The sequence below is a fragment of the Perca fluviatilis genome, chromosome 21, assembly GCF_010015445.1.
Source record: "Perca fluviatilis chromosome 21, GENO_Pfluv_1.0, whole genome shotgun sequence".
In the NCBI taxonomy this organism is placed as follows: domain Eukaryota; kingdom Metazoa; phylum Chordata; class Actinopteri; order Perciformes; family Percidae; genus Perca; species Perca fluviatilis.
In genome coordinates this window covers 1,412,371-1,437,810 of record NC_053132.1, presented here as the reverse complement: position 1 = coordinate 1,437,810, position 25,440 = coordinate 1,412,371, and the positions used below count along the sequence as shown (strand labels likewise).

Here is a 25,440-nt window from a genome sequence, read left to right as displayed (position 1 = left end):
ATTATTATTTTGACTTTTTAACATTTTTTGAATTCCTTTCTTTTTTAAGTGTCATTATAATATGTGTATATATACACATATATACAATATATATATTTAATTAAATTATGCGCTGATTATTCCCACCAGTGTAGTAAAATAATATTTGTAATTTTTTTCTTTTGACTTTTAATTTTAATTATGAATACAATTATCATCCATAGAAGACAAAGTGAAGACATCAGATCATCTTAATGCTCAGCTTCTTATTTATTGTCACCGTACAGCAGATCAAGATTAATATTAGTTAAGTTTCAAACCTCCACCAAACATCAACTGGCTGTCCTGAACTGAAAAGAAATTTTTATACTTTTCATTTTCTTTACTTCTTTCTCTCTTTTAGACTTGTGTTATCAGTTCATGCAGTTATTAACAGCCGATCAGACTACATATGTGTTTCCATTTAAAGATTATGGGCCCTACTTTCCTGCTGCAGCCGCCCAACTGGAGACACATCTGACTTTTCTTCCACGTTGCAGCGAGCTGCGACTGATTTAAACCATCACAGAAGGTAACAAGATTTACAGACATCAGTTGGTTTTCTTGTGCTGGTGCCCAGTTTCAGGAAAATAAGACCTGTTGTGAGATTAAATGCTTAATGAGAGAAAGAGAAAGAAATCAGAAGAGATGAGCTGATATTCTGCTGGACGTTGGTCCTGGAGAACTACTGCACAGGACGGATCTTCATGCTGATGTTCTTCAGGGAGTAGTTAATACCTTTCCATTGGTGCCAACTCACTCCCACACCAGAGATAGTGCTGTCAGCCCCCCAACGATAAACACCATTTGGATTTGCATTGTAACAGCTTTTGTACCAGAACGCTCCCAGGTAATATCTGGCACAGTTAGTAATAGTAGAGGAGTCCTGGTCTTTGTCGAAGGTGGAGAACTTCTGTCCGTTGTGATTAGTCAGGGAGTCTCCTACAGAAACACAACAAGTGTATAATCAGAATATTATGATACATCTAACAATTATATATATTTTTTTGGAGTGTATTTACTCCAGTAAATACCACAGTCTACTTCTCTACCTACAGTAAGTATTACTAATTAATACAACTATTGAACTAACAACACTGGACTGGTGACGTTTAATGGCTATTATGGTATATATTTAATTAAAACAATAAATCTACAGATTGAATCAGCTATAGCACTTTTTTCTGTACTTCCCCCTTACCCTCAATCCATAATAAAGTAAACATTTCAGATGTAAAAATAATGTCAAACCTATTGATCCTATTTAATCTGAACATTTTGTTATTTATTAAAAACATTTTACACCCCTCCCTCTCCCGTCCCTACAACCTATTAAATCAAATATGTATTCATTACTTAACTACACTCTAACTTTAATTTTTTGTATTCTATTTCTTATTCTATTTTAACCTTCTTAATATTTATTTTTCATGACGGTTTATATTTATTTTTATTGTTTTATGTAAAGCCTTTTTACTGAAATGTGCTACCTGTATAGAAACATAACGTTGCCTTACAACCTCCAGCCTGTCAGTCAGTCACCAGGGCATAGAGAACCCTGTTCTGCCTGTCTGTCTCAGAGGAAGTTTAACCGCACCGCGACCTGTTTCCCCTCGCCATTATATCATATTGCTGCGTAGAGTTTTGAAAAGTATATCTGCACTCACAACCTCTTTATCAGCATTGACATGACTCCTCGTGACTTGAACAAAGAGTCGTATTTTTGTCCGTCTGAACCTCAACTCTGCAGACATGTGTATCGGCGCTGAGCCCCGCTCTCTGTCAACATACAGAGAGGATGGACAAGGTTGAGCTTACACCCTTTCAGGTACAGAAATTTGGCACCATTTGATTTAACATGAATCGGTCATCTGTATTACCGCTGTAATTTGGTCGGTACCATAAAAAGTTCAGGATACGGTACCCAACACTAAACCTGATAAATACTCAAATCATTGACAATGTTTATTTGCTCTTAAATTTCTTCATTAAAACAGAATTAAATAAAAAAACAGAGAACTGATTTGATTTCTCAGCAACTCGTTTAACTCTTTGTTTAGTCGTTTAGGGACAAGTATGTATCATGAACCAATCTCACCTGCTCCTCCATCAGTGAATCCAGAAACATTCAGTGTGTATCCGGAGGACTCAGCGTCGATGGAGAACGAGGAGTAACGAGCGAACACTTTGTTTCCTTCAAAGTCCTCCATGTCGACCAGCAGCTCGTACTTTTTCCTCAGAGTCATGTAGAAGAGAGACTCCAGACCTGGAAACAAACAAACATTTAGAAACAGTTTCATGAAGACATGACTGTTAGTTTGGTTTCATTTCTCACCGAGCCAGTACTCTCCAGCAGCGATACCAAAGCCGGTCTTGTATTGATCCCAGCCCCTGTAGAAGTTCACCGTGCCGTCCATCCTCCTCTGGAACACCTGGGGAGGGGACAGGATGGGGGGTTAACTAGCTAAACACACAAGATATCTGACAGCTCATGTTTCCAGACAACAGGGATTTTACTGGAATGTGATTTATTGTGAAGGAACTACAGGAAGTGTTGACTTTAGTTAAAATACTCACCGTCCACCGTCCTCCTTCTGAATCCATGTCACAGTACACACACACACACACACACACACACACACACACACACACACACACACACACACACACACACACACACACACACACACACACACACACACACACACACACACACACACACACACACACACACACACACACACACACACACACACACACACACACACACACACACACACACACACACACACACACACACACACACACACACACACACACAAAAAAAAAAAAAAACCACACAGGTATTCACCCTTTGCAAACACGTGACCACGCCACGACGGACGACAGAATCACCGGAAGCACAAGCTAAACAGTGTAGTAGACGAGCGGAAAGTTTCATCGGTTTCAAATAAATAACACTAAATAAACTGTAATAATAATACTACTACTATCTTCTTCTTTATGGCTTCTTCTATTGAACTAATTGGCGTGCCGTTATCGGTCGAGGTAGGGCATATAGGTGCTCACAAAGAGCGGTATTTGGAGAAGTACCCTTACCGAGCCTTACCTTATTCCTCCCTCCGTTTTCACGGACCTCATTAAATCGCCGAGTCTGGCCGACTTCAGTCTACACGATCTTATTACACTATGTGGTAAACTGGGTATGTGCCACATGAACAGGGCCCTTACTTGTCAACAAGATGCATTTTCAACTCAGACATTGTTTAAATTCACCTACCCTGGGCCCTCTCTCGATCCTGCCTGTAGCTAGCTTGCCCTGATAGCCGTTAGCCATTAGCTGCTAGCTGCCGTCCGGTGAGTGTATTCAGACAGGCTTCTGTGATAATCATCTCAATAACAATCCACGGAGGAGCAGTGGTGTGGCTATGTCCTATAGAGGACAGGTCATGTCTTGAAGTGTATTCCCCCTAAAAAAAAAGTAGTGCGGTAGTAGCTGCTAGCTGCCCTCCGGTGAGTGTATTCAGCCAGGCTTCTGGCGGCAGCTAGCTGGTCGGCTAACTGGGGTAGGTCGGAGCTCTACAGACCCGCATTTAATTTGGTTGTTTGGCCTTTTTGAAGCTAGTTTCCAAACCATGTCATTTTTAATTTAACCAATATTTTTTGTATGTGTGTTAAGTTAAATGATCAAGGGAACGGCTTTCTTTTTGGGATATGTAGGTCAGTGAATAACCGATGATAGTTATGTGTGACCTGTTAGCAGCAAAAGCTAGTTAGCACAGCAGCAAGCTGGGTGAAGAAGTTTTATTATTATTATTTATCAGTCATTTAAAACAGAAAGGCAATACATACACATGTTTGTGTTGGTGAGGATTACTCTGCAGATTGTGTATGTGAGAACACGTACTTGTTTGACTCACCGTCCGTCTACAGAATAGCTCTTCTGCCGTCCGTCATGGCGTTCATAATTTGCGGGAGTAGAGTGTGACGTCACGTGCAAAGGGTCAATTAGTTAATGTGATCCTTTAACTAAAACTGTTCTACTACTTCACCCGCCAACCAGAATTAACACATTGGAGACAACACAGCCTATATTCATTTATTAACAGTAACTATTGGCCTGTTCAGCATCTTTGGAGCTGAAACATTTTAACTTGACTGGAAAGCTGTTTTCTTTGTTCTTAAATACAAATTTGTCTGACAATGTGGCTTTTCTTTGTGTTTTATCGAACATATGCTAACTTGGCTCAACAAGTAACACATTACAATATGGATTCATAGCTATTTTAGAATTTTATTATTTATTTTATTTTTAACTGATACCGGTAACAGGGGGCCGTGATGAGTAAAGCTCTTCCCCACTGTGCTGAGAGTCTAGCTCTGCAGGGTTAATATCTGCAGCCAATCACATCTCTCCATGATGATGTAACTTCCAGTAAACAGACTGCTCAGGAATGTGTGGGGTGGTGGTGTGTGTGTGTGTGTGTGTGTGTGTGTGTGTGTGTGTGAGAGTATGTGTGTCTGTGTGTGGGGGCGGTGAGGTGTGTGTGTCTGTGTGTGTATATGGGGTGGTGTGTGTGTGTGTCTGTGTGTGTATATGGGGGTGGTGTGTGTATGTGTGTGTGTGTGGTGTGGGGAGATGTGCGTGTGTGTATGTGTGTCACCCTCATACTCTGCTTCTAACTGGCTAGTAGTCCTTACCTCAGTACTCTCAGGGCACGCACTCATACTCTACTTCTGACTGGCTAGTAGTCCTTACCTAGCTACTGACCTCTTCCCAACAAGCTAGCATGACATAGTTGGTGCCAATGGTCTTCTAGTTCCATATGATACAGACGGATCAATTCTGGACAGAGCCTTTTAAAAGATGAACCTCAGGATTTCATAAATTGATTGTTGGAACATATGAATAAAGATAGATTTGATTGGGGAAATCAATACATTTTTAATCCAGCCCTAATCTGTTGTATCAGAAGCATCAGTCAGATCTTGTAACTTCACATTACAATAAGGTTGACCTGCATCCCAGAGAGGATGAGGTGTACCTGGACAGCAGACGTGGGTCCGATGGGATAGATGGTGTACACTCCACTGGGTCGGCTGTTGTCATTACTATAAATGTCACTGCAGTCCAACGGCAGAATGAGCTGCTGGCAGCTGGTCAACAGGGGGGCCAGCAGGAGGAGGACGACTGAAACCAGCTGGAACAGAAGAGATGTTTTCATTTAGTTTGATCAAGAACAAATTTCTGACTTTGGCCTCTGCAGCAGGATCAGGGAGACTCTGCTGTCATCGACGCATTCTCATTTTGGTTGGTGCTGATTTGAAAACAAACCGTGCTGACATCATACTCTATGGCCCAATGCCAAAGTCCGGAATCACAGACTCACAGACTTTGGTGCATGTTCTTGCGAAATTTGTAAGGGTTGTTCCGAATTTCAAAAGGCGTGAGGGTTTGAGTACACACTTACCGAGCCCTTTCCGTGAGTCTGCATCGATGCAGACTTCACCAAAAGGAATTACCCACAGTTCAAAGCGTTGTGGCGTTTACCGCTGAGACCATAGGGAAATCTGGAAATTACAAAGGTAAACAACAGCACCGCACCACGACCTTTCTGGGTAAATCTTGAAAAACTACTCTTTAAAAACAAACAAATAAAACACATTAATAATTAATGATAAGAAATTTGTAAATCGTTTTTGGACCAACCTGTTGTCCAGCTTGTAAAACAAGATTTAAAAAAATATTTGAATCAGGCACCCATCTCCTGTGCCTTGGCTGTGTGGAAAGCAACAAACTTAAAATGAAAATTCCCAAACCAGCATGTGTCAACAACATCTTTGTCATTAAACTTTGCCAAGGTAACGTGATCTTGTGAAGTGCTGTCCCAATCCCATTTATACCTATCTGAGCCCATGTGGCCTCACTCACTCACTTAGCACCTGAGATCAATTAAGTCTGTGAGTCTTTAGTCCTGTGTCCTCAGGTCTCACTTTGGGATTGAACCACTGTGGGTTTTTCCACAGGGTTCTCCCCCTGCATTGGTATCGCTCTCATGCAGAGCTAGAATACTCTGTAAAGCAAGATGAAGACTTTTGCTTTCCTCGTCCAAATTCTGGGGCCACAAATGATTAAAATGTGCTTGTTCTGAACCTGTTAACATACTGAAACTACTGATTAACATTTACCCTGGAAATACAGACTTCTTACGAGAGCACAATTTGAATTTGCTCAGCGAGTCACTCTGGCATTGAGTAATGATGCACATTAACTATGCTGAGCTGCACCAATTACATCGTTGTATCTGATATAGGTGGGCCAGAGGCAAGCTATATAGATAGATAGATAGATAGATAGATAGATAGATAGATAGATAGATAGATAGATAGATAGATAGATACTTTATCATCCCAAGGGAAATTTTAGGCATCCAGTAGCTTAGACAACCATAACACAACAAACACATACACACATATATCTCACATATATAAAAATCACTCACAGAAATGTAAAGAGTTGAAGGTGCTAAGGTAGACTGTGTGCATCGGTGGTAGTGCAAAAGAGAACAGTGTAGGGATTGAACATAATAGAATTATAATTGTTTGATAGAAAATAAATAATATACATTAAGAACAATATATAACAGGGAATAAGTTATAAGATGTAGATGTTATGACCACAGTCCAGATTGTGTAGTGTTGTAGGAGGGCTAATTTAGCCTAAAAGACTGTCAGGTGTACAGCAGACAAGGTTATATAATGGTGGTAGGGGCTGAGAGAGACAGGCTCATGCTGAAAAGTCCATTTCTGCCCCCCCCCCTTTGTGTGGTATTGCCTGTTCAGTCGCCCAGCGTCTCTCTTCTTAATGCTGCCTCCCCTGCACACCACAGCATAAAACAGGACACTGGCAACGACTGAATGAAGTGAATGAGCTAAACAGATGACGACAGTTTAATCTAACGGTAAGCTCCACTGGTAGCTAAGTGTATGGAGCTCTGGATACGTCACCCCATGAATTGTTGTGATTGGTCGTAGTGTTATCCAATTGCGTGCAGTGAGATTTTCAAATGCATGCTTGGTGTCGCTCCTCGAGTTGGGCCATTTTCATTACTCAATGCCAGACCCTTCATCTTTCGGATTTGGGTCTGGATTCCCAGGCTATTTAAAAATTAGACAAACCATCAGATATATAAAGTTACAAACATACCTTCATGGTCAGATTTCAGCTGAACTCAATATGAAGATCCTGATGTCAGTGTATTTGGACGTTCTGTTGTCTTTGATGTCTCTGATATCTCTAGTGTCTCATGGTGTCTCTCCCTCTTATTTATTTTCTTAAAATTAATAAATTACTGAATAACTGCTGTTTCACAATGATAAATCAATAAACATGTCCTTTGGATTAAACAACATTGTCAGCACCAAAATCTGACTCGCCCACACTTTTGGGAACTCTGAGGTCATAGGTTGCGATGATTCATTATAATCTGACCCCTTTATTTATGTAAACACTTCCCAGTACAATCCAGTAGAACACTTAACTATGTACTCAGTAATACACAGAGAACTGAATTCATCTGAATTCATCTATTTCCAACAATGTCAACAAACATGGAAACAGTATTATTACTTGTAAAATTTGCATCAACTGTAGTCACCCATCTATTATCTCTAAGTGAACTTTGGAGAAAAATTTTTTGTTGTTGGAAAAAAAAAAAAAGAAATTTTGTGTTTTTGTCGCTAAAAAAAAACAAATCTGATCAGACTCAACACAAACACACTTTCAACCTTCGCTCTTCCCAGAAGGTGAGTTTGATCATGTATTCTTAACCCAGATTCTGATTGATTTTAGGTCTGAACTCAGGTCCTCTGTGTTTTCTCTATGTGGCTCTTCCCAGAAGGTGAGTTCAATCTGTTCTTCTAGAAAGTACTGATTACAATGCACTGCATACCGGATTTGAAAATGTTCGGTTAAGGTGGTCTAGCCTTATTAAACTTGGGTTATTATTTGTAGGAGACAACATATCCTATATGTATTTATTTAGCAGTAACTATTGGCCTGTTCAGCACCAACGCTGTCGCTCTCCACTCTGTCTCTGGTGCTGAAACATTTTAACTTGACTGGAAAGCAGAGATGGGAAGTAACGAAGTACAAATACTTCGTTACTGTACTTAAGTAGATTTTTCGGATATTTCTACTTTACTTTACTATTTTTTTTTTGTGGCGACTTTTTACTTTTACTCCTTACATTTTAACACGAATATCGGTACTTTCTACTCCTTACATTTTAAAAATTGTCTCGTTACTTTAGTTTTGTACAAGAGGTCGTAATGTCGGAGAATAGCGCGGACACGCGCCTCACACCGCGAGCGGGCGCGTGCACACACAGAAAAAAGTGAGAAAAAAGAAAGAGAGACTAGTATTATAGTAATATTATATATAGTGATAGTAATATAGCTGTCCGGAGGATAATCAGTTGAGATGGTGTGTGTGCGTCCTTGAGAACTGTAAGTAGTATAACTTATGTTGTCAGTTCATTTAAGCCTGTTGTTGTATTGGTCTATAGTTCCTGCACAGTTACAGTAGGTTAGCTAGTGATTTAGTTGTTTGTGTTCTTCACCTGTTAGCTGGTTTCACGTTGCTTGTAAAGCATCAAAAGAGAGAAGTTATCTCTGTCCGTGTTTTACAGACACACCTGGGGGGGGAGGGGGGCGAAGTTTGAAACCAGCATCAGCTTTAAATACGGTCCTAATCTAGTCCTCACTAACAAGTTTCAAATAATTTCGCTGGAGTTACCGTTATTATTTTTCACGTAATCAATACCGAATTCAATCTAATTGGATGGGAATATACTGTAGGCTACGTTGCATGTAACGCACCACTACAAGACGACTCGACAGATTCGGCCGCATTCTGCATTCATTTGCGGTAAATAATTGCAGCTTGATGGTGGTAGCGTTAGCACTAGTAGTATGGACGGCGACATGATTGAAAATGAAGAAAACAGAGATCCCAGAGATTAGGCAGACAAGCAGCAAGACATTCCCAATCATCCCTGGTCTTATCTGAGAGAGATGTTTGAGATAGGCTAGGAGGCGTCAAGTATGACTCCTGGCCAATGTGCTGTGTAACTCTAAAAGTATGGGGAACTTCTTAATTAATCTATGTTTACTAATTCATATTGTATCCTTTATTTTCTTTCTATATTTGAGCACACACACACACATGTAGATTCCTTTAAATGTTAAGGGGACGATTAAAAAAGAGAAACTGGATCTGTGAATTCTCACAGAATCACAATTGAATTCATATCTTGCTACTCAGTCAGAATCTTATTAAGCTGAGTCCCAGTCTCTGTCACAATAATCATATATGTGATGTTTGGCAGACATCTATTTAAAATGTAGACAATGGCATATAAAGAGCCTGGTTTTTATGTCCACTGAAGTTTCTCATCTTGCACTCTAGTAACGTGTGTGGTCCAGGTAGCTTTGCATAAAAAGTGGTTTTCATTCGCAAGGCTACTTTTACTTTTATACTTTAAGTACATTTCAAAGCCTGTACTTTGTTACTTTTACTTAAGTAAAGAAGTTAAATCAGTACTTCTACTTTTACCAGAGTATTTTTTAACACAAGTATCTGTACTTCTACTTAAGTACAGGAAGTGAGTACTTTTGCCATCTCTGCTGGAAAGCTGTTTTCTTTGTTCCTTAATAAAATTTGTCTGACAATGTGGCTTTTCTTCGTGTTTTATTGGACAAAGGCTAACTTGGCTCAACAAGTGACACATTACTAAATGGATTCATAGCTATTTTAGAGTTTTTTAACTCTTTTAATTTTTTACTGATTTGATAGCAGGGGGGCTGTGATGAAGCTCCGCCCCCACTGTGCTGTGGGGCGGTGTGTGTGTGTGTGCGTGTGTGTGCGTGTGGGGGGGGGCGCGGTGTCTGTATGTGTGCGTGTTTGTGTGCGGGTGCATGTTTGTGTGCGTGTGTGTCTGTGTGTGTGTGTGTCTGTGTGTGTGTGTGTCTGTCTGTGTGGTCATGTTTGTGTGTGTGCATGTGTGTGTGCGTGTGTCTGTATGTATGTATGTATGTGTGTGTGTGTGTGTGTGTGTGTGTGTTGGGGGCGGTGTGTTTGTGTGTGTGTGTGTGTATGTGTGTCTGTGTGTGTGTGTGTGTGTGTGTGTGTTGGGGGGTTTGGGGTGTGGGGTGCGTGTGTGTGTATGTATGTGTGTATGTGTGTCTGTGTGTGTGTATATGTCAATACTCTGCATTTTTTTATTTCAAAGCTTCACTTCACTATCTCAGAAGTTATATTTAGTGAAATATTTCAATTTTCAGTAATACTTAATATAAGTATTTTCAGTAATTGTTTTACAAATTTTATATGATTATTTGTAGTAATTTCAGCAATGTTTTTAGTAATATTTTAGAAATTTAAAAAAACATATTTTCAGTCATATTTAAGTAAATGTTTCTTATGAAGAAAACATTAAAGAGGTTTTTAAGAAGATCATCTCGTAGCTTTCCTCCCCAAAAGTTACCAAAATGTGTTCATATCTAACAGTCGGTGCTGTTGTGTGATGTCCTGCTCCATCTGTTGCTTTTTGATCAGCTGATACGAGACACCGGAGAGTTGTAACTGATTTCAGACCCATCATGAGTCCATCTTCCATCAGACAGTCCAGACAGAATGATTCAGGGTCAAAGTGAAGACATCAGATCATCTTAATGCTCAGCTTCTTATTTATTGTCACCGTACAGCAGATAAAGATTCACATTACAGTTTCAAACCTCCACCAAACATCAACTGGCTGTCCTGAACTGCAAAGATCTTTTTATACTTTTCATTTTCTTTACTTCTTTCTCTCTTTTAGACTCGTGTTATCAGTTCATGCAGTGATTAACAGCTGATCAGACTATATATGTGTTTCCATTTAAAGATTATGGGCCCTACTTTCCTGCTGCAGCCGCCCAACTGGAGACACATCTGACTTTTCTTCCATGTTGCAGCGAGCTGCGACTGCTTTAAGCCATCACAGACAGTAACAAGATTTACACACTCAGTTGGTTTTCTTGTGTTTAGGTTCAGGAAAATAAGACCTGTTCTGAGATTAAATGCTTAATGAGAGAAAAAGAAAGAAATCAGAAGAGAAAGAGAACGCCTGGAGAACTACTGCACAGGACGGATCTTCATGCTGATGGTCTTCAGGGAGTAGTTACGACCTTTCCATTGGTTCCACTGCACTCCAACACCAGGGATAGTGCTGTCAGCCCCCCAACGATAAACACCATTTGGATTTGTAACGAAACAGTTGCTGTACCAGAACGCCCCCAGGTATTTTCTGGCACAGTTCCCTCCAGCATAGGTGTCCTGGTCTTTGTCAAAGGTGGAGAACTTCATTCCATTGTGACGATAAGTGATGTTGTGATAAGTCAAGGTGTCTCCTACAGAAACACAACAAGTTTATGATCAGAACATTATGATACAACTAACAATGATATATACTTTTGGAGTGTATTTTACTCCAGTAAATACCACAGTCTTCTCAGTACTTCTCTACCTACAGTAAGTATAACTAAATAATACAACTATTGAACTAACACTGGACTGGTGACGTTAAATGGCTATTATGGTATACATACATACATACATACATACATACATACATACATACTGTACATACATACATACATACATACATACATACATACATACATACATACATACATACATGTATGTATGTATATATATATATATATATATATATATATACATACATACATACATACATACATACATACATACATACATACACACTACCGGTCAAAAGTTTTAGAACACACCAATTTATTTGGTTTTTATTGACATTTTAGCAGTTCAAGTCCAATGAATAGCTTGAAATGGTACAAAGGTAAGTGGTGAACTGCCTGAGGTTAAAAGAAAAGTAAGGTTACCCAAAACTGAAAAATAATGTACATTTCAGTATTTAACAAAAAGGCCTTTTTCAGGGAACAAGAAATGGGTAAACAACGTAAAACTGTTCTGCAGCAATGGAGGTTGATCAAGCTTTGAAGGTTGGTGCTACCAATTCCCACAGGTGTCCCAACTGGTCTGGATTACTTACAACCCCCTCTGTCTGTATACAAGTATTGTTGGAACACACTCTGGTATTGTATAACAGTATTGTACTGCAGAAAGTAGTGTATTGCCATTAAAATGGCGGGAAAAAGGCAATTAATAATGGAAGAGAGACAGACGATCATAACACTTAAGAATGTTGGTCTTTCCTACAGAGAAATTGCGAAGAAAGTCAAGGTGTCAGTGAGTTAGGGCTGAACGATTTTTGAAAATAATCTAATTGCGATTTTTTCCCCAAATATTGCGATTGCGATTCGATTTTCGATTATTTTTTTAAGCTCTTTGTCTTCTGTATTATTCAACAAAGACAATAAATCATTGTATAGTATGAACAACACACAATTACACACTAGACAGTTAAATAAGTAAAAACACATACATATATATATATATATATATATATATATATATATATATATATATATATATATATATATATATATATATACATATATACATACATACACACACACACATATGTTTTTTTACAGTGCACAGAGAGGAGCTGCCTCCAGCCCCTCCCCCTCGTGAAGTTGCGTGCCGACACCGTCAACACTGCACTAGCTCAGAGAGGCTATCGTTACGTTAGTTGCTGTGGTCTTGCCGTGGGATTAACTGTACTAATAAAACCGTTGAAACACCGCGGCCACGCTGCTGTGAAAGCTCCCCAAACCGTCATTTATCAGTCTGATTGTTACCCCTCTCAGTGGCAGCTCCTCCACCCATATCTTTATATCTTTATAACGGAGCTAACCGCTAACCGGAGCTAACCGCTAATCAGAGCTAGCTCGTTGCCAACCGAGCCTTCAGTTCTGCGTGCCTGTATCCATTAACTGCATGTATGGACTCGAGCCCAAACAAAACCCTTCATTTTATTAAAATGGCTGTAAAAGTTTTAAACTTCAACTCAGAATTGTTTGAATGACAGAAATCAGCTCGAGGTACAGTGTAGCGTTAGCGTGCTAAGTTGATGCTTTCTCTGCGTAGTGCAGACTGATTTGCTCTTGCGAGTCATCAAATCGAGACCAAATCGCAGCCTTTGCGATTAGGAAATCGCGTTTTAACATATCGCGATATTATCGCAAATGCAATTAATCGTTCAGCCCTACAGTGAGTACAGTATTCTTCACCATCAAAAGGCACTTAGAACCTGGGGAAACTCTGACAGGAAGAGGTCTGGCAGACCCAAAGCCACAACAGAATCAGAAGACAAGTTTCTGAGAGTCAACAGCTTGCGTTATAGGCGGCTCACAGGACAACAGCTTCAAGCTCAGCTTAATAGTGGTCGTAATAAGAAGTCTCAGTTTCAACTGGAAAGAGAAGACTTGGAGCTGCAGGTTTGATAGGTCGAGCTGCAGCAAGAAAGCCATTGCTAAGACGTCAGAATAAGAAAAAGAGGCTTGCCTGGGCCAAGAAACATCGTCAATGGACTACTGAAGACTGGAAGAAGGTGCTATTTCAAAATTTGAAATCTTCGGTTCATCACGCAGGATTTTTGTACGCCGTCGAGTAGGCGAAAGGATGGTTCCTCAGTGTGTGACATCAACTGTCAAACATGGAGGAGGAAGCGTGATGGTCTGGGGCTGTTTTGCAGGATCCAGGGTCGGTGATTTGTACAGAGTGAAAGGCACCCTGAACCAAAACGACTACCACAGCATTTTGCAGCGCCATGCAGTACCCTCTGGTATGCGCCTAGTTGGTCAGGGGTTCATCCTACAGCAAGATAATGACCCAAAACATAAGTCCAAGCTATGCCAGAACTACCTTAGCAAAAAAGAACAAGATGGTAAGCTTAAAAACATGGAGTGGCCAGCACAGTCCCCAGACTTAAACCCCATTGAGCTGGTTTGGGATGAACTGGACAGAAAAGTGAAAGCAAAGCAACCTACAAGTGCCACACATTTATAGGAACTTCTGCAACAGAGTTGGGAAGAACTTTCTGAAGAATATTTGATTTCCATTGTAGAAAGAATGCCACGAGTGTGTTCAGCTGTTATATCTGCCAAAGGGGGCTACTTTGAGGAGTCAAACATTTAGAATACATTTTGGTTTATAAATTGATTCCATGACTTCTTTTTAACTTAAATTGTTCATTTGTTCTATTCTTTCATTTCAGAGTACAATAAGACATTGAACTGCATGAATTTCAATAAAAACCTGGAAAAATTATATATATATATATATATTTAATTAAAACAATAAATCTACAGATTGAGTCAGCTATAACAAATTTTTCGGTACTTCCCCCTTACCATCAATCCGTAATAGAATAAACATTTCAGTTGTAAAAATAATTCCAAACCTATTTATCATATTTACTCTGAACATTTTGTCATTTATGAAAACATTTTACACTCCACAGAATATAAACCCCTCCCTCTCCCGTCCCTACAACCTTTTAAATGAAATATTTATTAATTTCTTAACTACACTGTAACTTTTATTCTTTCTATCTTATTCTATTTTAGCCTTTTTAATTTGTATTTTGCACGACTGTTTAATATGGTGCTAAAACAGTCTCATAAGAATTTGTAACTTATGAAACACAAGTCACAAATTAATGCAGAGTGATTTGTATCCGCAAATGTGTATCTGTGTCTGTGCATCTAATTTGTAACTCATATTTCATCATTTGTAAATGAACTTAGTATTTTTCAATGTACGTATACGTGTAAATCTCTTTCTATGTGTTTGGGTACTTTTGAGACTGTTTTTCCGCGGCGTTTGTGGTCAGAAGATATTCGTAACTCAGGTGACGATCCCAGCACTCTCCAGTAGATGGCGGTAATGCAACTCTTATGGATTCCAACCGTTGTTAAAATAATGAAAGCTGTGAAGAAGCCTAGCTACACTGTTTGCAAAATCTACTTGATGTTCCTCCAGGTAAGTTGAGATTATTAGGACTTTGTCGTCAGATAAATTACATTAATGTTTTCAGCATCATTGTTGCAGTGCATTTACAATTCGCTTTGTGTTGTTATGGTGGCAGTGACAGTTTGCTACTTTTTAGAGTGTGCCAACATTCACGTTCTTGTACAGCTTGAACAGCGATGCTAACTTAGCTAGCTAGCTAGCTCGTTCAAGTCAGCCCTGTAACACGGGCTTGCTTGGTCTTTGTATGACAGTCTGAAATATTATTAAGCGCAAAGTTATGTTAGTGTTGCTATTATTCAGTACAGTTGATCATATTGTGTTTTATATTTCATGTTTACTCCCATTTATTCATTGCTGGTAATAGGGTAGCCAAAGTGTGTGCTAGTTGGTATATTATAGCTGACGCCTGACGTGACAATTAATAAGCAGTATGATAGAGTTAGTCGGTCATTTGGATTGTAGTGTTGAGTGGCACCTTTTTTTCAGAGTGTGCGTAAATGAGAATAGTAAGTATATCTGCTGCATCGTCATATTGTATTTCTTTGTTAAACCAGCTGTTATTTCTGCTATTTGATGTGGATGAGAGTTAGGAGTTTAAGGGGTTGCTACGCTACGCAACCATTGTGCTAATTATATCCACGTTCATACATGCTAGTTTATCGCCTTTGGGTCACCCGACTTGGTACGTCGGGTCTAAACATGTAACATTGTGTTTAAACATGTTTATACTTTAACTACTTGTTGTTAGGATTGTTCAATACTTTTGTGGTTTAGTAAAATAAGAAGTAAGTGGTGTTAAATATTGTTTTCTGTACCGCTATCGAGGCTTATCTAGCGAGGCTTTGCTAGCTCGAATAGTATCTGTTCCAGGGTTTTCAAAATAAAAGCACCCAGCCGTTTTGTTGTTGGAGGCTTTAAAGCGTATCATACATAACAGGAAGTGTTGTCTACGTTAGCGGTAACTTAACAGATGGGCTAAAATGTCTGCGAATCCCATATAATAAGCGTTTGAATCCTTTTTCTCTGCTTACATTATTGGAGTTTGAGATATATAGCCATATTCTGACTATTGTTTATATTATGTTTGGTAATGTATATTACTGCATAACGCGGAATGAGTGTATACATACAGTGTGTTTCCTTTATTCATTTGTATTATGTTTCTCTCTTTATAGGAACCACACACACTCAAACTCAAACAAGAAAAAGGAAGAAGTAAACAGAATAAGAACCATCTCTTATATAAATTTGCCTTAAGTGGTGTTCTGGCCGACATACCTGAGTGAACCTGGTGATAAACCCAGAACTAGCACCTTCACTACACTGCTCCTTTATTCAAGACTAAATGTATGTGCAGTTGTACACCGTGATAAAAAAAATGATAGCCTAGTTCAATGTAACACTGAATCTGCTGTGTTTTACTGATCTGACTGACCACTGATGAGGTGTGCTTGGACCCATCAGACTCTCCTCAAAGTATGAGAAACCATCAGGAGGAAGTTATTGGTCGACAGGTGTCATACTTCTCAACTGGTCAGTAACTGGTCATTAAGTATCAACAGCTACTGTAATGACTGTACTGTCCATAGACATTGATCAGGCTGTGTGAAAGGGAAGTTTTTATCCGTCTGTTAAATTTATGCTGTGAAATTTTTTTCAAGCTGCAGATTAGATTTAATACCCTTTCCAAAATACTTTTGTTTTATTAATATTGTCATCTGTCAAAACAATAAAGTTTATAACCGTTAAATGTTTTGTGTTGCTTACTGTCACTATTACCTGTCTTAAAGGATTACATTTTTATAGTCAGGATGTTAAATGGAGTTAGTGTTTGACCCTTCTACATGCATTAAAATCAGACATATCACCTGTTTAAACAGTGCAATTATAGTCTTTGTGAAAAAACAGGTTATATAACACTTAAGGAGCCTTCTACTAAACTTAAAAATGACCAAACCCTGCATAAAAAATAAAGCACTTTATTCATAGTCAATGAAATGGAAATATAAAGTGTGTATACATAATGCACAGAGTAGCAGATAACTGTCCAGATCATGTCCTCCACCAGTCTAAAGGGTTACTTTCTACTGAGGATGCTGAGCTGGTAATGTAGGCTCTCAGGTCACAGAAGTCATCCTGTGGATACTGAATCTGTCCTGATGCTGCTGTGTTGTCTTCAGACCATCATCACTTGGCAGACATATGGCACCTGTCCCACAATACCTTCATACTGTGAGGAGAGTCTTGTGGGTCCAGGTAAACCTTGTCAAACAGGTGTTCAGGACAGCATCTGATCAGTCAGATCTGTAAAACATGGCAGATTCAGTGACTAAACTATAATTTTTTGTCAGTGTACAAATGCATACATTTTGTCTTACAGGAGAAGCATGTATTTAATCCAGAGTGTGGCAATTACTGTACTAATAAACATGGTTACAATATGTCGAGCAAATGTTAAATTTAAATTCTTACAACATCATCGATTGATTCCTTAGATCATCTAGTTTCATATGATAGGCCTACCAAATATATTCACTAGCTTTACAACTGGGCCCACTAACAGTTTAAGCAGCGCTTAATTTTTCAGACTACAAATTCCTGACTTTAATGAGCTAAGTTAGCATTGCTATTTGCCGTTAGCACGCTCTAAAAAGTAGCAAACTGTCACTGCCACCATAACAACACAAAGCAAATTGTAAATGCACTGCAACAATGATGCTGAAAACATAAATGTAATTTATCTAACGACAAAGTCCTAATAATATCAACTTACCTGGAGGAACATCAAGTAGATTCTATTATGTCTATGGTGCCAACCGTCTCTCTGAAACATTTGACAAGGCTTCTTCATGTGGTTTAACAGCAGTTGGCATCCATAAGAGTTGCATTACCGCCATCTACTGGAGAGTGCTGGGATCGTCACCTGAGTTACGAATTGCTTCTGACCACAAATGGTGTGGAAAAACAGTCTCAAAAGTACCCGCACACATAGGAGATTTACACGTATATATTTACATTGAAAAATACTAAGTTCATTTACAAATGATGAAATATGAGTTACAAATTAGATGCACAGACACAGATACACATTTGCGGATACAAATCACTCTGCATTAATTTGTGAATTGTGTTTCACAAGTCACAAATTAGAGACACAGATACAACACTGATTTACGAATACAAATCACTTTGTATTCATTTGTGAATTGTGTTTTACAAGTTACAAATTCTTGTTTTAGCACCATAGTTTAAATTTATGTTTATTGTTTTATGTAAAGCCTTTTGACGGAAATGTGCTACCTGTATAGAAACATAAAGTTGCCTTACAACCTCCAGCCTGTCAGTCAGTCACCAGGGCATAGAGAACCCTGTTCTGCCTGTCTGTCTCAGAGGAAGTTTAACCACACCGCGATCCGTTTCCCCTCGCCATTATATTATATTGCTGTGTGGAGTTTTGAAAAGTGTAACTGCACTCGTGACCACTTTATCAGCATTGACATGACCTCAACTCTGCAGACATGTGTATCGCCGCTGAGCCCCGCTCTCTGTCAACATGCAGAGAGGACGGACAAGGTTGAGCTTACACACTTTCAGGTACAGAAATTTGGCACCGTTTGATTTAATGTGAATTGGTCATCCGTATTACCGCCGTAATTCGGTCAGTACCATAAAAAGTTCAGGATACGCATCAGGATACGAAACATTTGATTCATGAAATGTAAACAGAGGACTGATTTGATTTCTCAGCAACTTGTATAACTCTTTGTTTAGTCGTTTAGGGACAAGTGTGTAGCTTGAACCAATGTCACACTCCACAACATTAATGGCTGAAATTCTCGTCCTTAATGTGGAAACCTCACCTGCTCCTCCATTAATGAATCCAGAAACATGCAGTGTGTATCCGGAGGACTCAGCATCGATGGAGAATGAGGAGTAACGAGCGAACACTTTGTTTCCTTCAAAGTCCTCCATGTCGACCAGCAGCTCGTACTTTTTCCTCAGAGTCATGTAGAAGAGAGACTGGAGACCTGAAAACAAACAAACATTTAGAAATAGTTTCATGAAGACATGACTGTTAGTTTGGTTTCATTTCTCACCGAGCCAGTACTCTCCAGCAGCGATACCAAAGCCGGTCTTGTATTGATCCCAGCCCCTGTAGAAGTTCACTGTGCCGTCCATCCTCCTCTGGAACACCTGGGGGGGACAGGATGGGGGGTTAACTAGCTAAACACACAAGATATCTGACAGATCATGTTTCCAGACAACAAGGATTTTACTGGAATGTGATTTATTGTGAAGGAACTACAGGAAGTGTTGACTTTAGTTAAAATACTCACCGTCCACCGTCCTCCTTCTGAATCCATGTCACAGTACACCTACACACACACACACACACACACACACACACACACACACACACACACACACACACACACACACACACACACAGGTATTCACCCTTTGCAAACACGTGACCAGCACGACGGACGACAGAATCACCCGGAAGCACAAGCTAAACAGTGTAGTAGACGGCAGGAAGTTTCATCGGTTTCAAATAAATAACACTAAATAAACTGTAATAATAATACTACTACTATCTTCTTCTTTATGGCTTCTTCTATTGAACAAATTGGCGTGCCGTTATGGTTCGAGGTAGGGCATATAGGTGCTCACAAAGAGCGGTATTTGGAGAAGTACCCTTACCGAGCCTTACCTTATTCCTCCCTCCGTTTTCACGGACCTCATTAAATCGCCGAGTCTGGCCGACTTCAGTCTACACGATCTTATTACACTATGTGGTAAACTGGGTATGTGCCACATGAACAGGGCCCTTACTTGTCAACAAGATGCATTTTCAACTCAGACATTGTTTAAATTCACCTACCCTGGGCCCTCTCGATCCTGCCTGTAGCTAGCTTGCCCTGATAGCCGTTAGCCATTAGCTGCTAGCTGCCGTCCGTGAGTGTATTCAGACAGGCTTCTGTGATAATCATCTCAATAACAATCCACGGAGGAGCAGTGGTGTGGCTATGTCCTATAGAGGACAGGTCATGTCTTGAAGTGTATTCCCCCTAAAAAAAGTAGTGCGGTAGTAGCTGCTAGCTGCCCTCCGGTGAGTGTATTCAGCCAGGCTTCTGGCGCCAGCTGCGTCCGGCTAACTGGGGTAGGTCGGGCTCTACAGACCCGCATTTAATTTGGTTGTTTGGCCTTTTTGAAGCTAGTTTCCAAACCATGTCATTTTTAATTTAACCAATATTTTTTGTATGTGTGTTAAGTTAAATGATCAAAGGGAACGGCTTTCTTTTGGGATATGTAGGTCAGTGAATAACCGATGATAGTTATGTGTGCCTGTTAGCAGCAAAAGCTAGTTAGCACAGCAGCAAGCTGGGTGAAGAAGTTTTATTATTATTATTTATCAGTCATTTAAAACAGAAAGGCCATACATACACATGCTTGTGTTGGTGAGGATTACTCTGCAGATTGTGTATGTGAGAACACGTACTTGTTTGACTCACCGTCCGTCTACAGAATAGCTCTTCTGCCGTCCGTCATGGCGTTCATAATTTGCGGGAGTAGAGTGTGACGTCACGTGCAAAGGGTCAATTAGTTAATGTGATCCTTTAACTAAAACTGTTCTACTACTTCACCCGCCAACCAGAATTAACACATTGGAGACAACACAGCCTATATTCATTTATTAACAGTAACTATTGGCCTGTTCAGCATCTTTGGAGCTGAAACATTTTAACTTGACTGGAAAGCTGTTTTCTTTGTTCTTAAATACAAATTTGTCTGACAATGTGGCTTTTCTTTGTGTTTTATCGAACATATGCTAACTTGGCTCAACAAGTAACACATTACAATATGGATTCATAGCTATTTTAGAATTTTATTATTTATTTTATTTTTAACTGATACGGTAACAGGGGGGCCGTGATAAAGCTCTTCCCCCACTGTGCTGAGAGTCTAGCTCTGCAGGGTTAATATCTGCAGCCAATCACATCTCTCCATGATGATGTAACTTCCAGTAAACAGACTGCTCAGGAATGTGTGGGGGTGGTGTGTGTGTGTGTGTGTGTGTGTGTTGTGTGTGTGTGTGTGTGTGTGTATGTGTGTCTGTGTGTGGGGGGCGGTGAGTGTGTGTCTGTGTGTGTATGGGGGGTGGTGTGTGTGTGTGTGTATGTGTGTCTGTGTGGGGGGGCGGTGTGTGTGTGTGTCTGTGTGTGTATATGGGGGGGTGGTGTGTGTATGTGTGTGTGTGTGTGTGTGTGGGGGGAATGTGTGCGTGTGTGTATGTGTGTCACCCTCATACTCTGCTTCTAACTGGCTAGTAGTCCTTACCTCAGTACTCTCAGGGCACGCACTCATACTCTACTTCTGACTGGCTAGTAGTCCTTACCTAGCTACTGAGCTGACCTCTTCCCAACAAGCTAGCATGACATAGTTGGTGCCAATGGTCTTCTAGTTCCATATGATACAGACGGATCAATTCTGGACAGAGCCTTTTAAAAGATGAACCTCAGGATTTCATAAATTGATTGTTGGAACATATGAATAAAGATAGATTTGATTGGGGAAATCAATACATTTTTAATCCAGCCCTAATCTGTTGTATCAGAAGCATCAGTCAGATCTTGTAACTTCACATTACAATAAGGTTGACCTGCATCCCAGAGAGGATGAGGTGTACCTGGACAGCAGACGTGGGTCCGATGGGATAGATGGTGTACACTCCACTGGGTCGGCTGTTGTCATTACTATAAATGTCACTGCAGTCCAACGGCAGAATGAGCTGCTGGCAGCTGGTCAACAGGGGGGCCAGCAGGAGGAGGACGACTGAAACCAGCTGGAACAGAAGAGATGTTTTCATTTAGTTTGATCAAGAACAAATTTCTGACTTTGGCCTCTGCAGCAGGATCAGGGAGACTCTGCTGTCATCGACGCATTCTCATTTTGGTTGGTGCTGATTTGAAAACAAACCGTGCTGACATCATACTCTATGGCCCAATGCCAAAGTCCGGAATCACAGACTCACAGACTTTGGTGCATGTTCTTGCGAAATTTGTAAGGGTTGTTCCGAATTTCAAAAGGCGTGAGGGTTTGAGTACACACTTACCGAGCCCTTTCCGTGAGTCTGCATCGATGCAGACTTCACCAAAGGGAATTACCCACAGTTCAAAGCGTTGTGGCGTTTACCGCTGAGACCATAGGGAAATCTGGAAATTACAAAGGTAAACAACAGCACGACACACGACCTTTCTGAGTAAATCTTGAAAAACTACTCTTTAAAAAACAAACAAATAAAACACATTAATAATTAATGATAAGAAATTTGTAAATCGTTTTTTGGACCAACCTGTTGTCCAGCTTGTAAAACAAGATTTAAAAAAATATTTGAATCAGGCACCCATCTCCTGTGCCTTGGCTGTGTGGAAAGCAACAAACTTAAAATGAAAATTCCCAAACCAGCATGTGTCAACAACATCTTTGTCATTAAACTTTGCCAAGGTAACGTGATCTCGTGAAGTGCTGTCCCAATCCCATTTATACCTATCTGAGCCCATGTGGCCTCACTCACTCACTTAGCACCTGAGATCAATTAAGTCTGTGAGTCTTTAGTCCTGTGTCCTCAGGTCTCACTTTGGGATTGAACCACTGTGGGTTTTTCCACAGGGTTCTCCCCCTGCATTGGTATCGCTCTCATGCAGAGCTAGAATACTCTGTAAAGCAAGATGAAGACTTTTGCTTTCCTCGTCCAAATTCTGGGGCCACAAATGATTAAAATGTGCTTGTTCTGAACCTGTTAACATACTGAAACTATACTGATTAACATTTACCCTGGAAATACAGACTTCTTACGAGAGCACAATTTGAATTTGCTCAGCGAGTCACTCTGGCATTGAGTAATGATGCACATTAACTATGCTGAGCTGCACCAATTACATCGGTGTAGCTGATATAGGTGGGCCAGAGGCAAGCTATATAGATAGATAGATAGATAGATAGATAGATAGATAGATAGATAGATAGATAGATAGATAGATAGATAGATAGATAGATAGATACTTTATCATCCCAAGGGAAATTTTAGGCATCCAGTAGCTTAGACAACCATAACACAACAAACACATACACACATATATCTCACATATATAAAAATCACTCACAGAAATGTAAAGAGTTGAAGGTGCTAAGGTAGACTGTGTGCATCGGTGGTAGTGCAAAAGAGAACAGTGTAGGGATTGAACATAATAGAATTATAATTGTTTGATAGAAAATAAATAATATACATTAAGAACAATATATAACAGGGAATAAGTTATAAGATGTAGATGTTATGACCACAGTCCAGATTGTGTAGTGTTGTAGGAGGGCTAATTTAGCCTAAAAGACTGTCAGGTGTACAGCAGACAAGGTTATATAATGGTGGTAGGGGCTGAGAGAGACAGGCTCATGCTGAAAAGTCCATTTCTGCCCCCCCCCCTTTGTGTGGTATTGCCTGTTCAATTCGCCAGCGTCTCTCTTCTTAATGCTGCCTCCCCTGCACACCACAGCATAAAACAGGACACTGGCAACGACTGAATGAAGTGAATGAGCTAAACAGATGACGACAGTTTAATCTAACGGTAAGCTCCACTGGTAGCTAAGTGTATGGAGCTCTGGATACGTCACCCCATGAATTGTTGTGATTGGTCGTAGTGTTATCCAATTGCGTGCAGTGAGATTTTCAAATGCATGCTTGGTGTCGCTCCTCGAGTTGGGCCATTTTCATTACTCAATGCCAGACCCTTCATCTTTCGGATTTGGGTCTGGATTCCCAGGCTATTTAAAAATTAGACAAACCATCAGATATATAAAGTTACAAACATACCTTCATGGTCAGATTTCAGCTGAACTGAAGATGAAGATCCTGATGTCAGTGTATTTGGATGCTCTGTTGTCTTTGATGTCTCTGATATCTCTAGTGTCTCATGGTGTCTCTCCCTCTTATTTATATTCTTAAAATTAATAAATTACTAAATAACTGCTATTTCACAATGATAAATCAATAAACATGTCCTTTGGATTAAACAACATTGTCAGCACCAAAATCTGACTCGCCCACACTTTTGGGAACTCTGAGGTCATAGGTTGCGATGATTCATTATAATCTGACCCCTTTATTTATGTAAACACTTCCCAGTACAATCCAGTAGAACACTTAACTATGTACTCAGTAATACACAGAGAACTGAATTCATCTGAATTCATCTATTTCCAACAATGTCAACAAACATGGAAACAGTATTATTACTTGTAAAATTTGTATCAACTGTAGTCACCCATCTATTATCTCTAAGTGAACTTTGGAGGGAGAGTGGGAGTGATGTCATCAGTTATATAACAGCTGAACCGTGGATCTGAGCCGGTAAACAAACATCTGATCAGACTCAACACAAACACACTTTCAACCTTCGCTCTTCCCAGAAGGTGAGTTCAGGCTGTTTTTCTAGAAAGTACTGATTACAATGCACTGCATACTGGATTTGAAAATGTTCAGTTAAGTTGGTATACACAGACACACATGCACACACAGACATGTGCGCGTACGTACACACACACAAACACACACACACACACACACACACACACACACACACACACACACACACGCACACACACACACACACACACAAATACAAACATACAGACACAACTTCAAACTACAGTTTTGTAAACTTGTTATAACACCTTTGATGTGTCTTTTCCTAAAAAGGGACAAGTAAACTTTCCGTAAATTATTTTTTTCCTTTTCGGTAGCTCTCCTTTGTTTGTGAATACAATTGCATTCATTAATTTTAACCTGGGAATATAATAATTGTCACATACCAGCCATTAATCCAAACACAACTTTCTCAATATCTCAGATCTCAACTGATTTTACTCAGAAGGTAGGTATAACTTTATGTAAATGAGGTCTGTTGACCATAAATAGAACAGAATAAGTGTAAAACTAGTTGAGATGAATTGGAATGAAGTTGAATAAAAGTGGTAACACAGATTTGAGTGATTAATTATAATTGCCTATGCTTTATAAACACGCAAAGCAGACCATGTCACTTGTTGCCCAGGAAGACACCAGGTGGGATTATTGGCTGCCATTAAAAATAATAAAATGGTTTCAAAACCATATCCTGACTAATCACTACCATATACCAGTCAGTGATTATCCACAAACATAGGTTCATCTGATCTTAACTATAGTCAAAATAATTCATAATTTATGCTTATTTTACCCCTACAATTAGGTATTATTTCATGTAAATGAAGTTTATACACCATAAATTCCAAAAATAAGTGTAAAACTAGTGGTAATGAGTTGGAATGAAGTTGATAAGAAGGTGTAAAATAGAATTGGGTGA

The 25,440-nt window shown here is 39.6% G+C and overlaps 2 protein-coding genes across 3 annotated transcripts; both read right to left on the bottom strand.

Moving 5' to 3' along the window:
- Positions 1 to 225: 225 nt before the first annotated feature.
- On the bottom strand, positions 226 to 7,339 carry LOC120551410 (microfibril-associated glycoprotein 4-like). 2 transcript variants are annotated; one of them, XM_039788839.1, is made up of 6 exons: positions 7,226 to 7,339; positions 5,064 to 5,219; positions 2,596 to 2,634; positions 2,354 to 2,450; positions 2,117 to 2,284; positions 226 to 960 (listed from the first exon to the last, which is right to left on the bottom strand). In XM_039788839.1, the coding sequence occupies exons 1-6, from the start codon at positions 7,229 to 7,231 to the stop codon at positions 704 to 706; spliced, it is 723 nt and encodes a 240-aa protein (XP_039644773.1). In that variant the 5' UTR covers positions 7,232 to 7,339; the 3' UTR covers positions 226 to 703. The 2 variants fall into 2 exon arrangements, with proteins under 2 accessions (XP_039644773.1, XP_039644774.1); XM_039788840.1 differs by lacking the exon at positions 2,596 to 2,634.
- A 3,410-nt stretch (positions 7,340 to 10,749) lies between these two features.
- LOC120551406 (microfibril-associated glycoprotein 4-like) lies at positions 10,750 to 24,023 on the bottom strand. Its single transcript, XM_039788829.1, has 6 exons — positions 23,910 to 24,023; positions 21,729 to 21,884; positions 19,375 to 19,413; positions 19,135 to 19,231; positions 18,898 to 19,065; positions 10,750 to 11,469 (listed from the first exon to the last, which is right to left on the bottom strand). The coding sequence occupies exons 1-6, from the start codon at positions 23,913 to 23,915 to the stop codon at positions 11,195 to 11,197; spliced, it is 741 nt and encodes a 246-aa protein (XP_039644763.1). The 5' UTR covers positions 23,916 to 24,023; the 3' UTR covers positions 10,750 to 11,194.
- Positions 24,024 to 25,440: the final 1,417 nt, after the last annotated feature.

Excerpts from the sequence above, each read along its gene's own strand:
- LOC120551406 (XM_039788829.1), bottom strand. Across the intron at positions 19,414-21,728 it reads GACCCACGTCTGCTGTCCAG|GTGTACTGTGACATGGATTC; the intron begins GTACACCTCATC and ends GTGTGTGTGTAG. Across the intron at positions 19,232-19,374 it reads CAGAAGGAGGACGGTGGACG|GTGTTCCAGAGGAGGATGGA; the intron begins GTGAGTATTTTA and ends TGTCCCCCCCAG.
- LOC120551410 (XM_039788839.1), bottom strand. Across the intron at positions 2,635-5,063 it reads GACCCACGTCTGCTGTCCAG|GTGTACTGTGACATGGATTC; the intron begins GTACACCTCATC and ends GTGTGTGTGTGT. Across the intron at positions 2,285-2,353 it reads TGCTGGAGAGTACTGGCTCG|GTCTGGAGTCTCTCTTCTAC; the intron begins GTGAGAAATGAA and ends GTTTGTTTCCAG.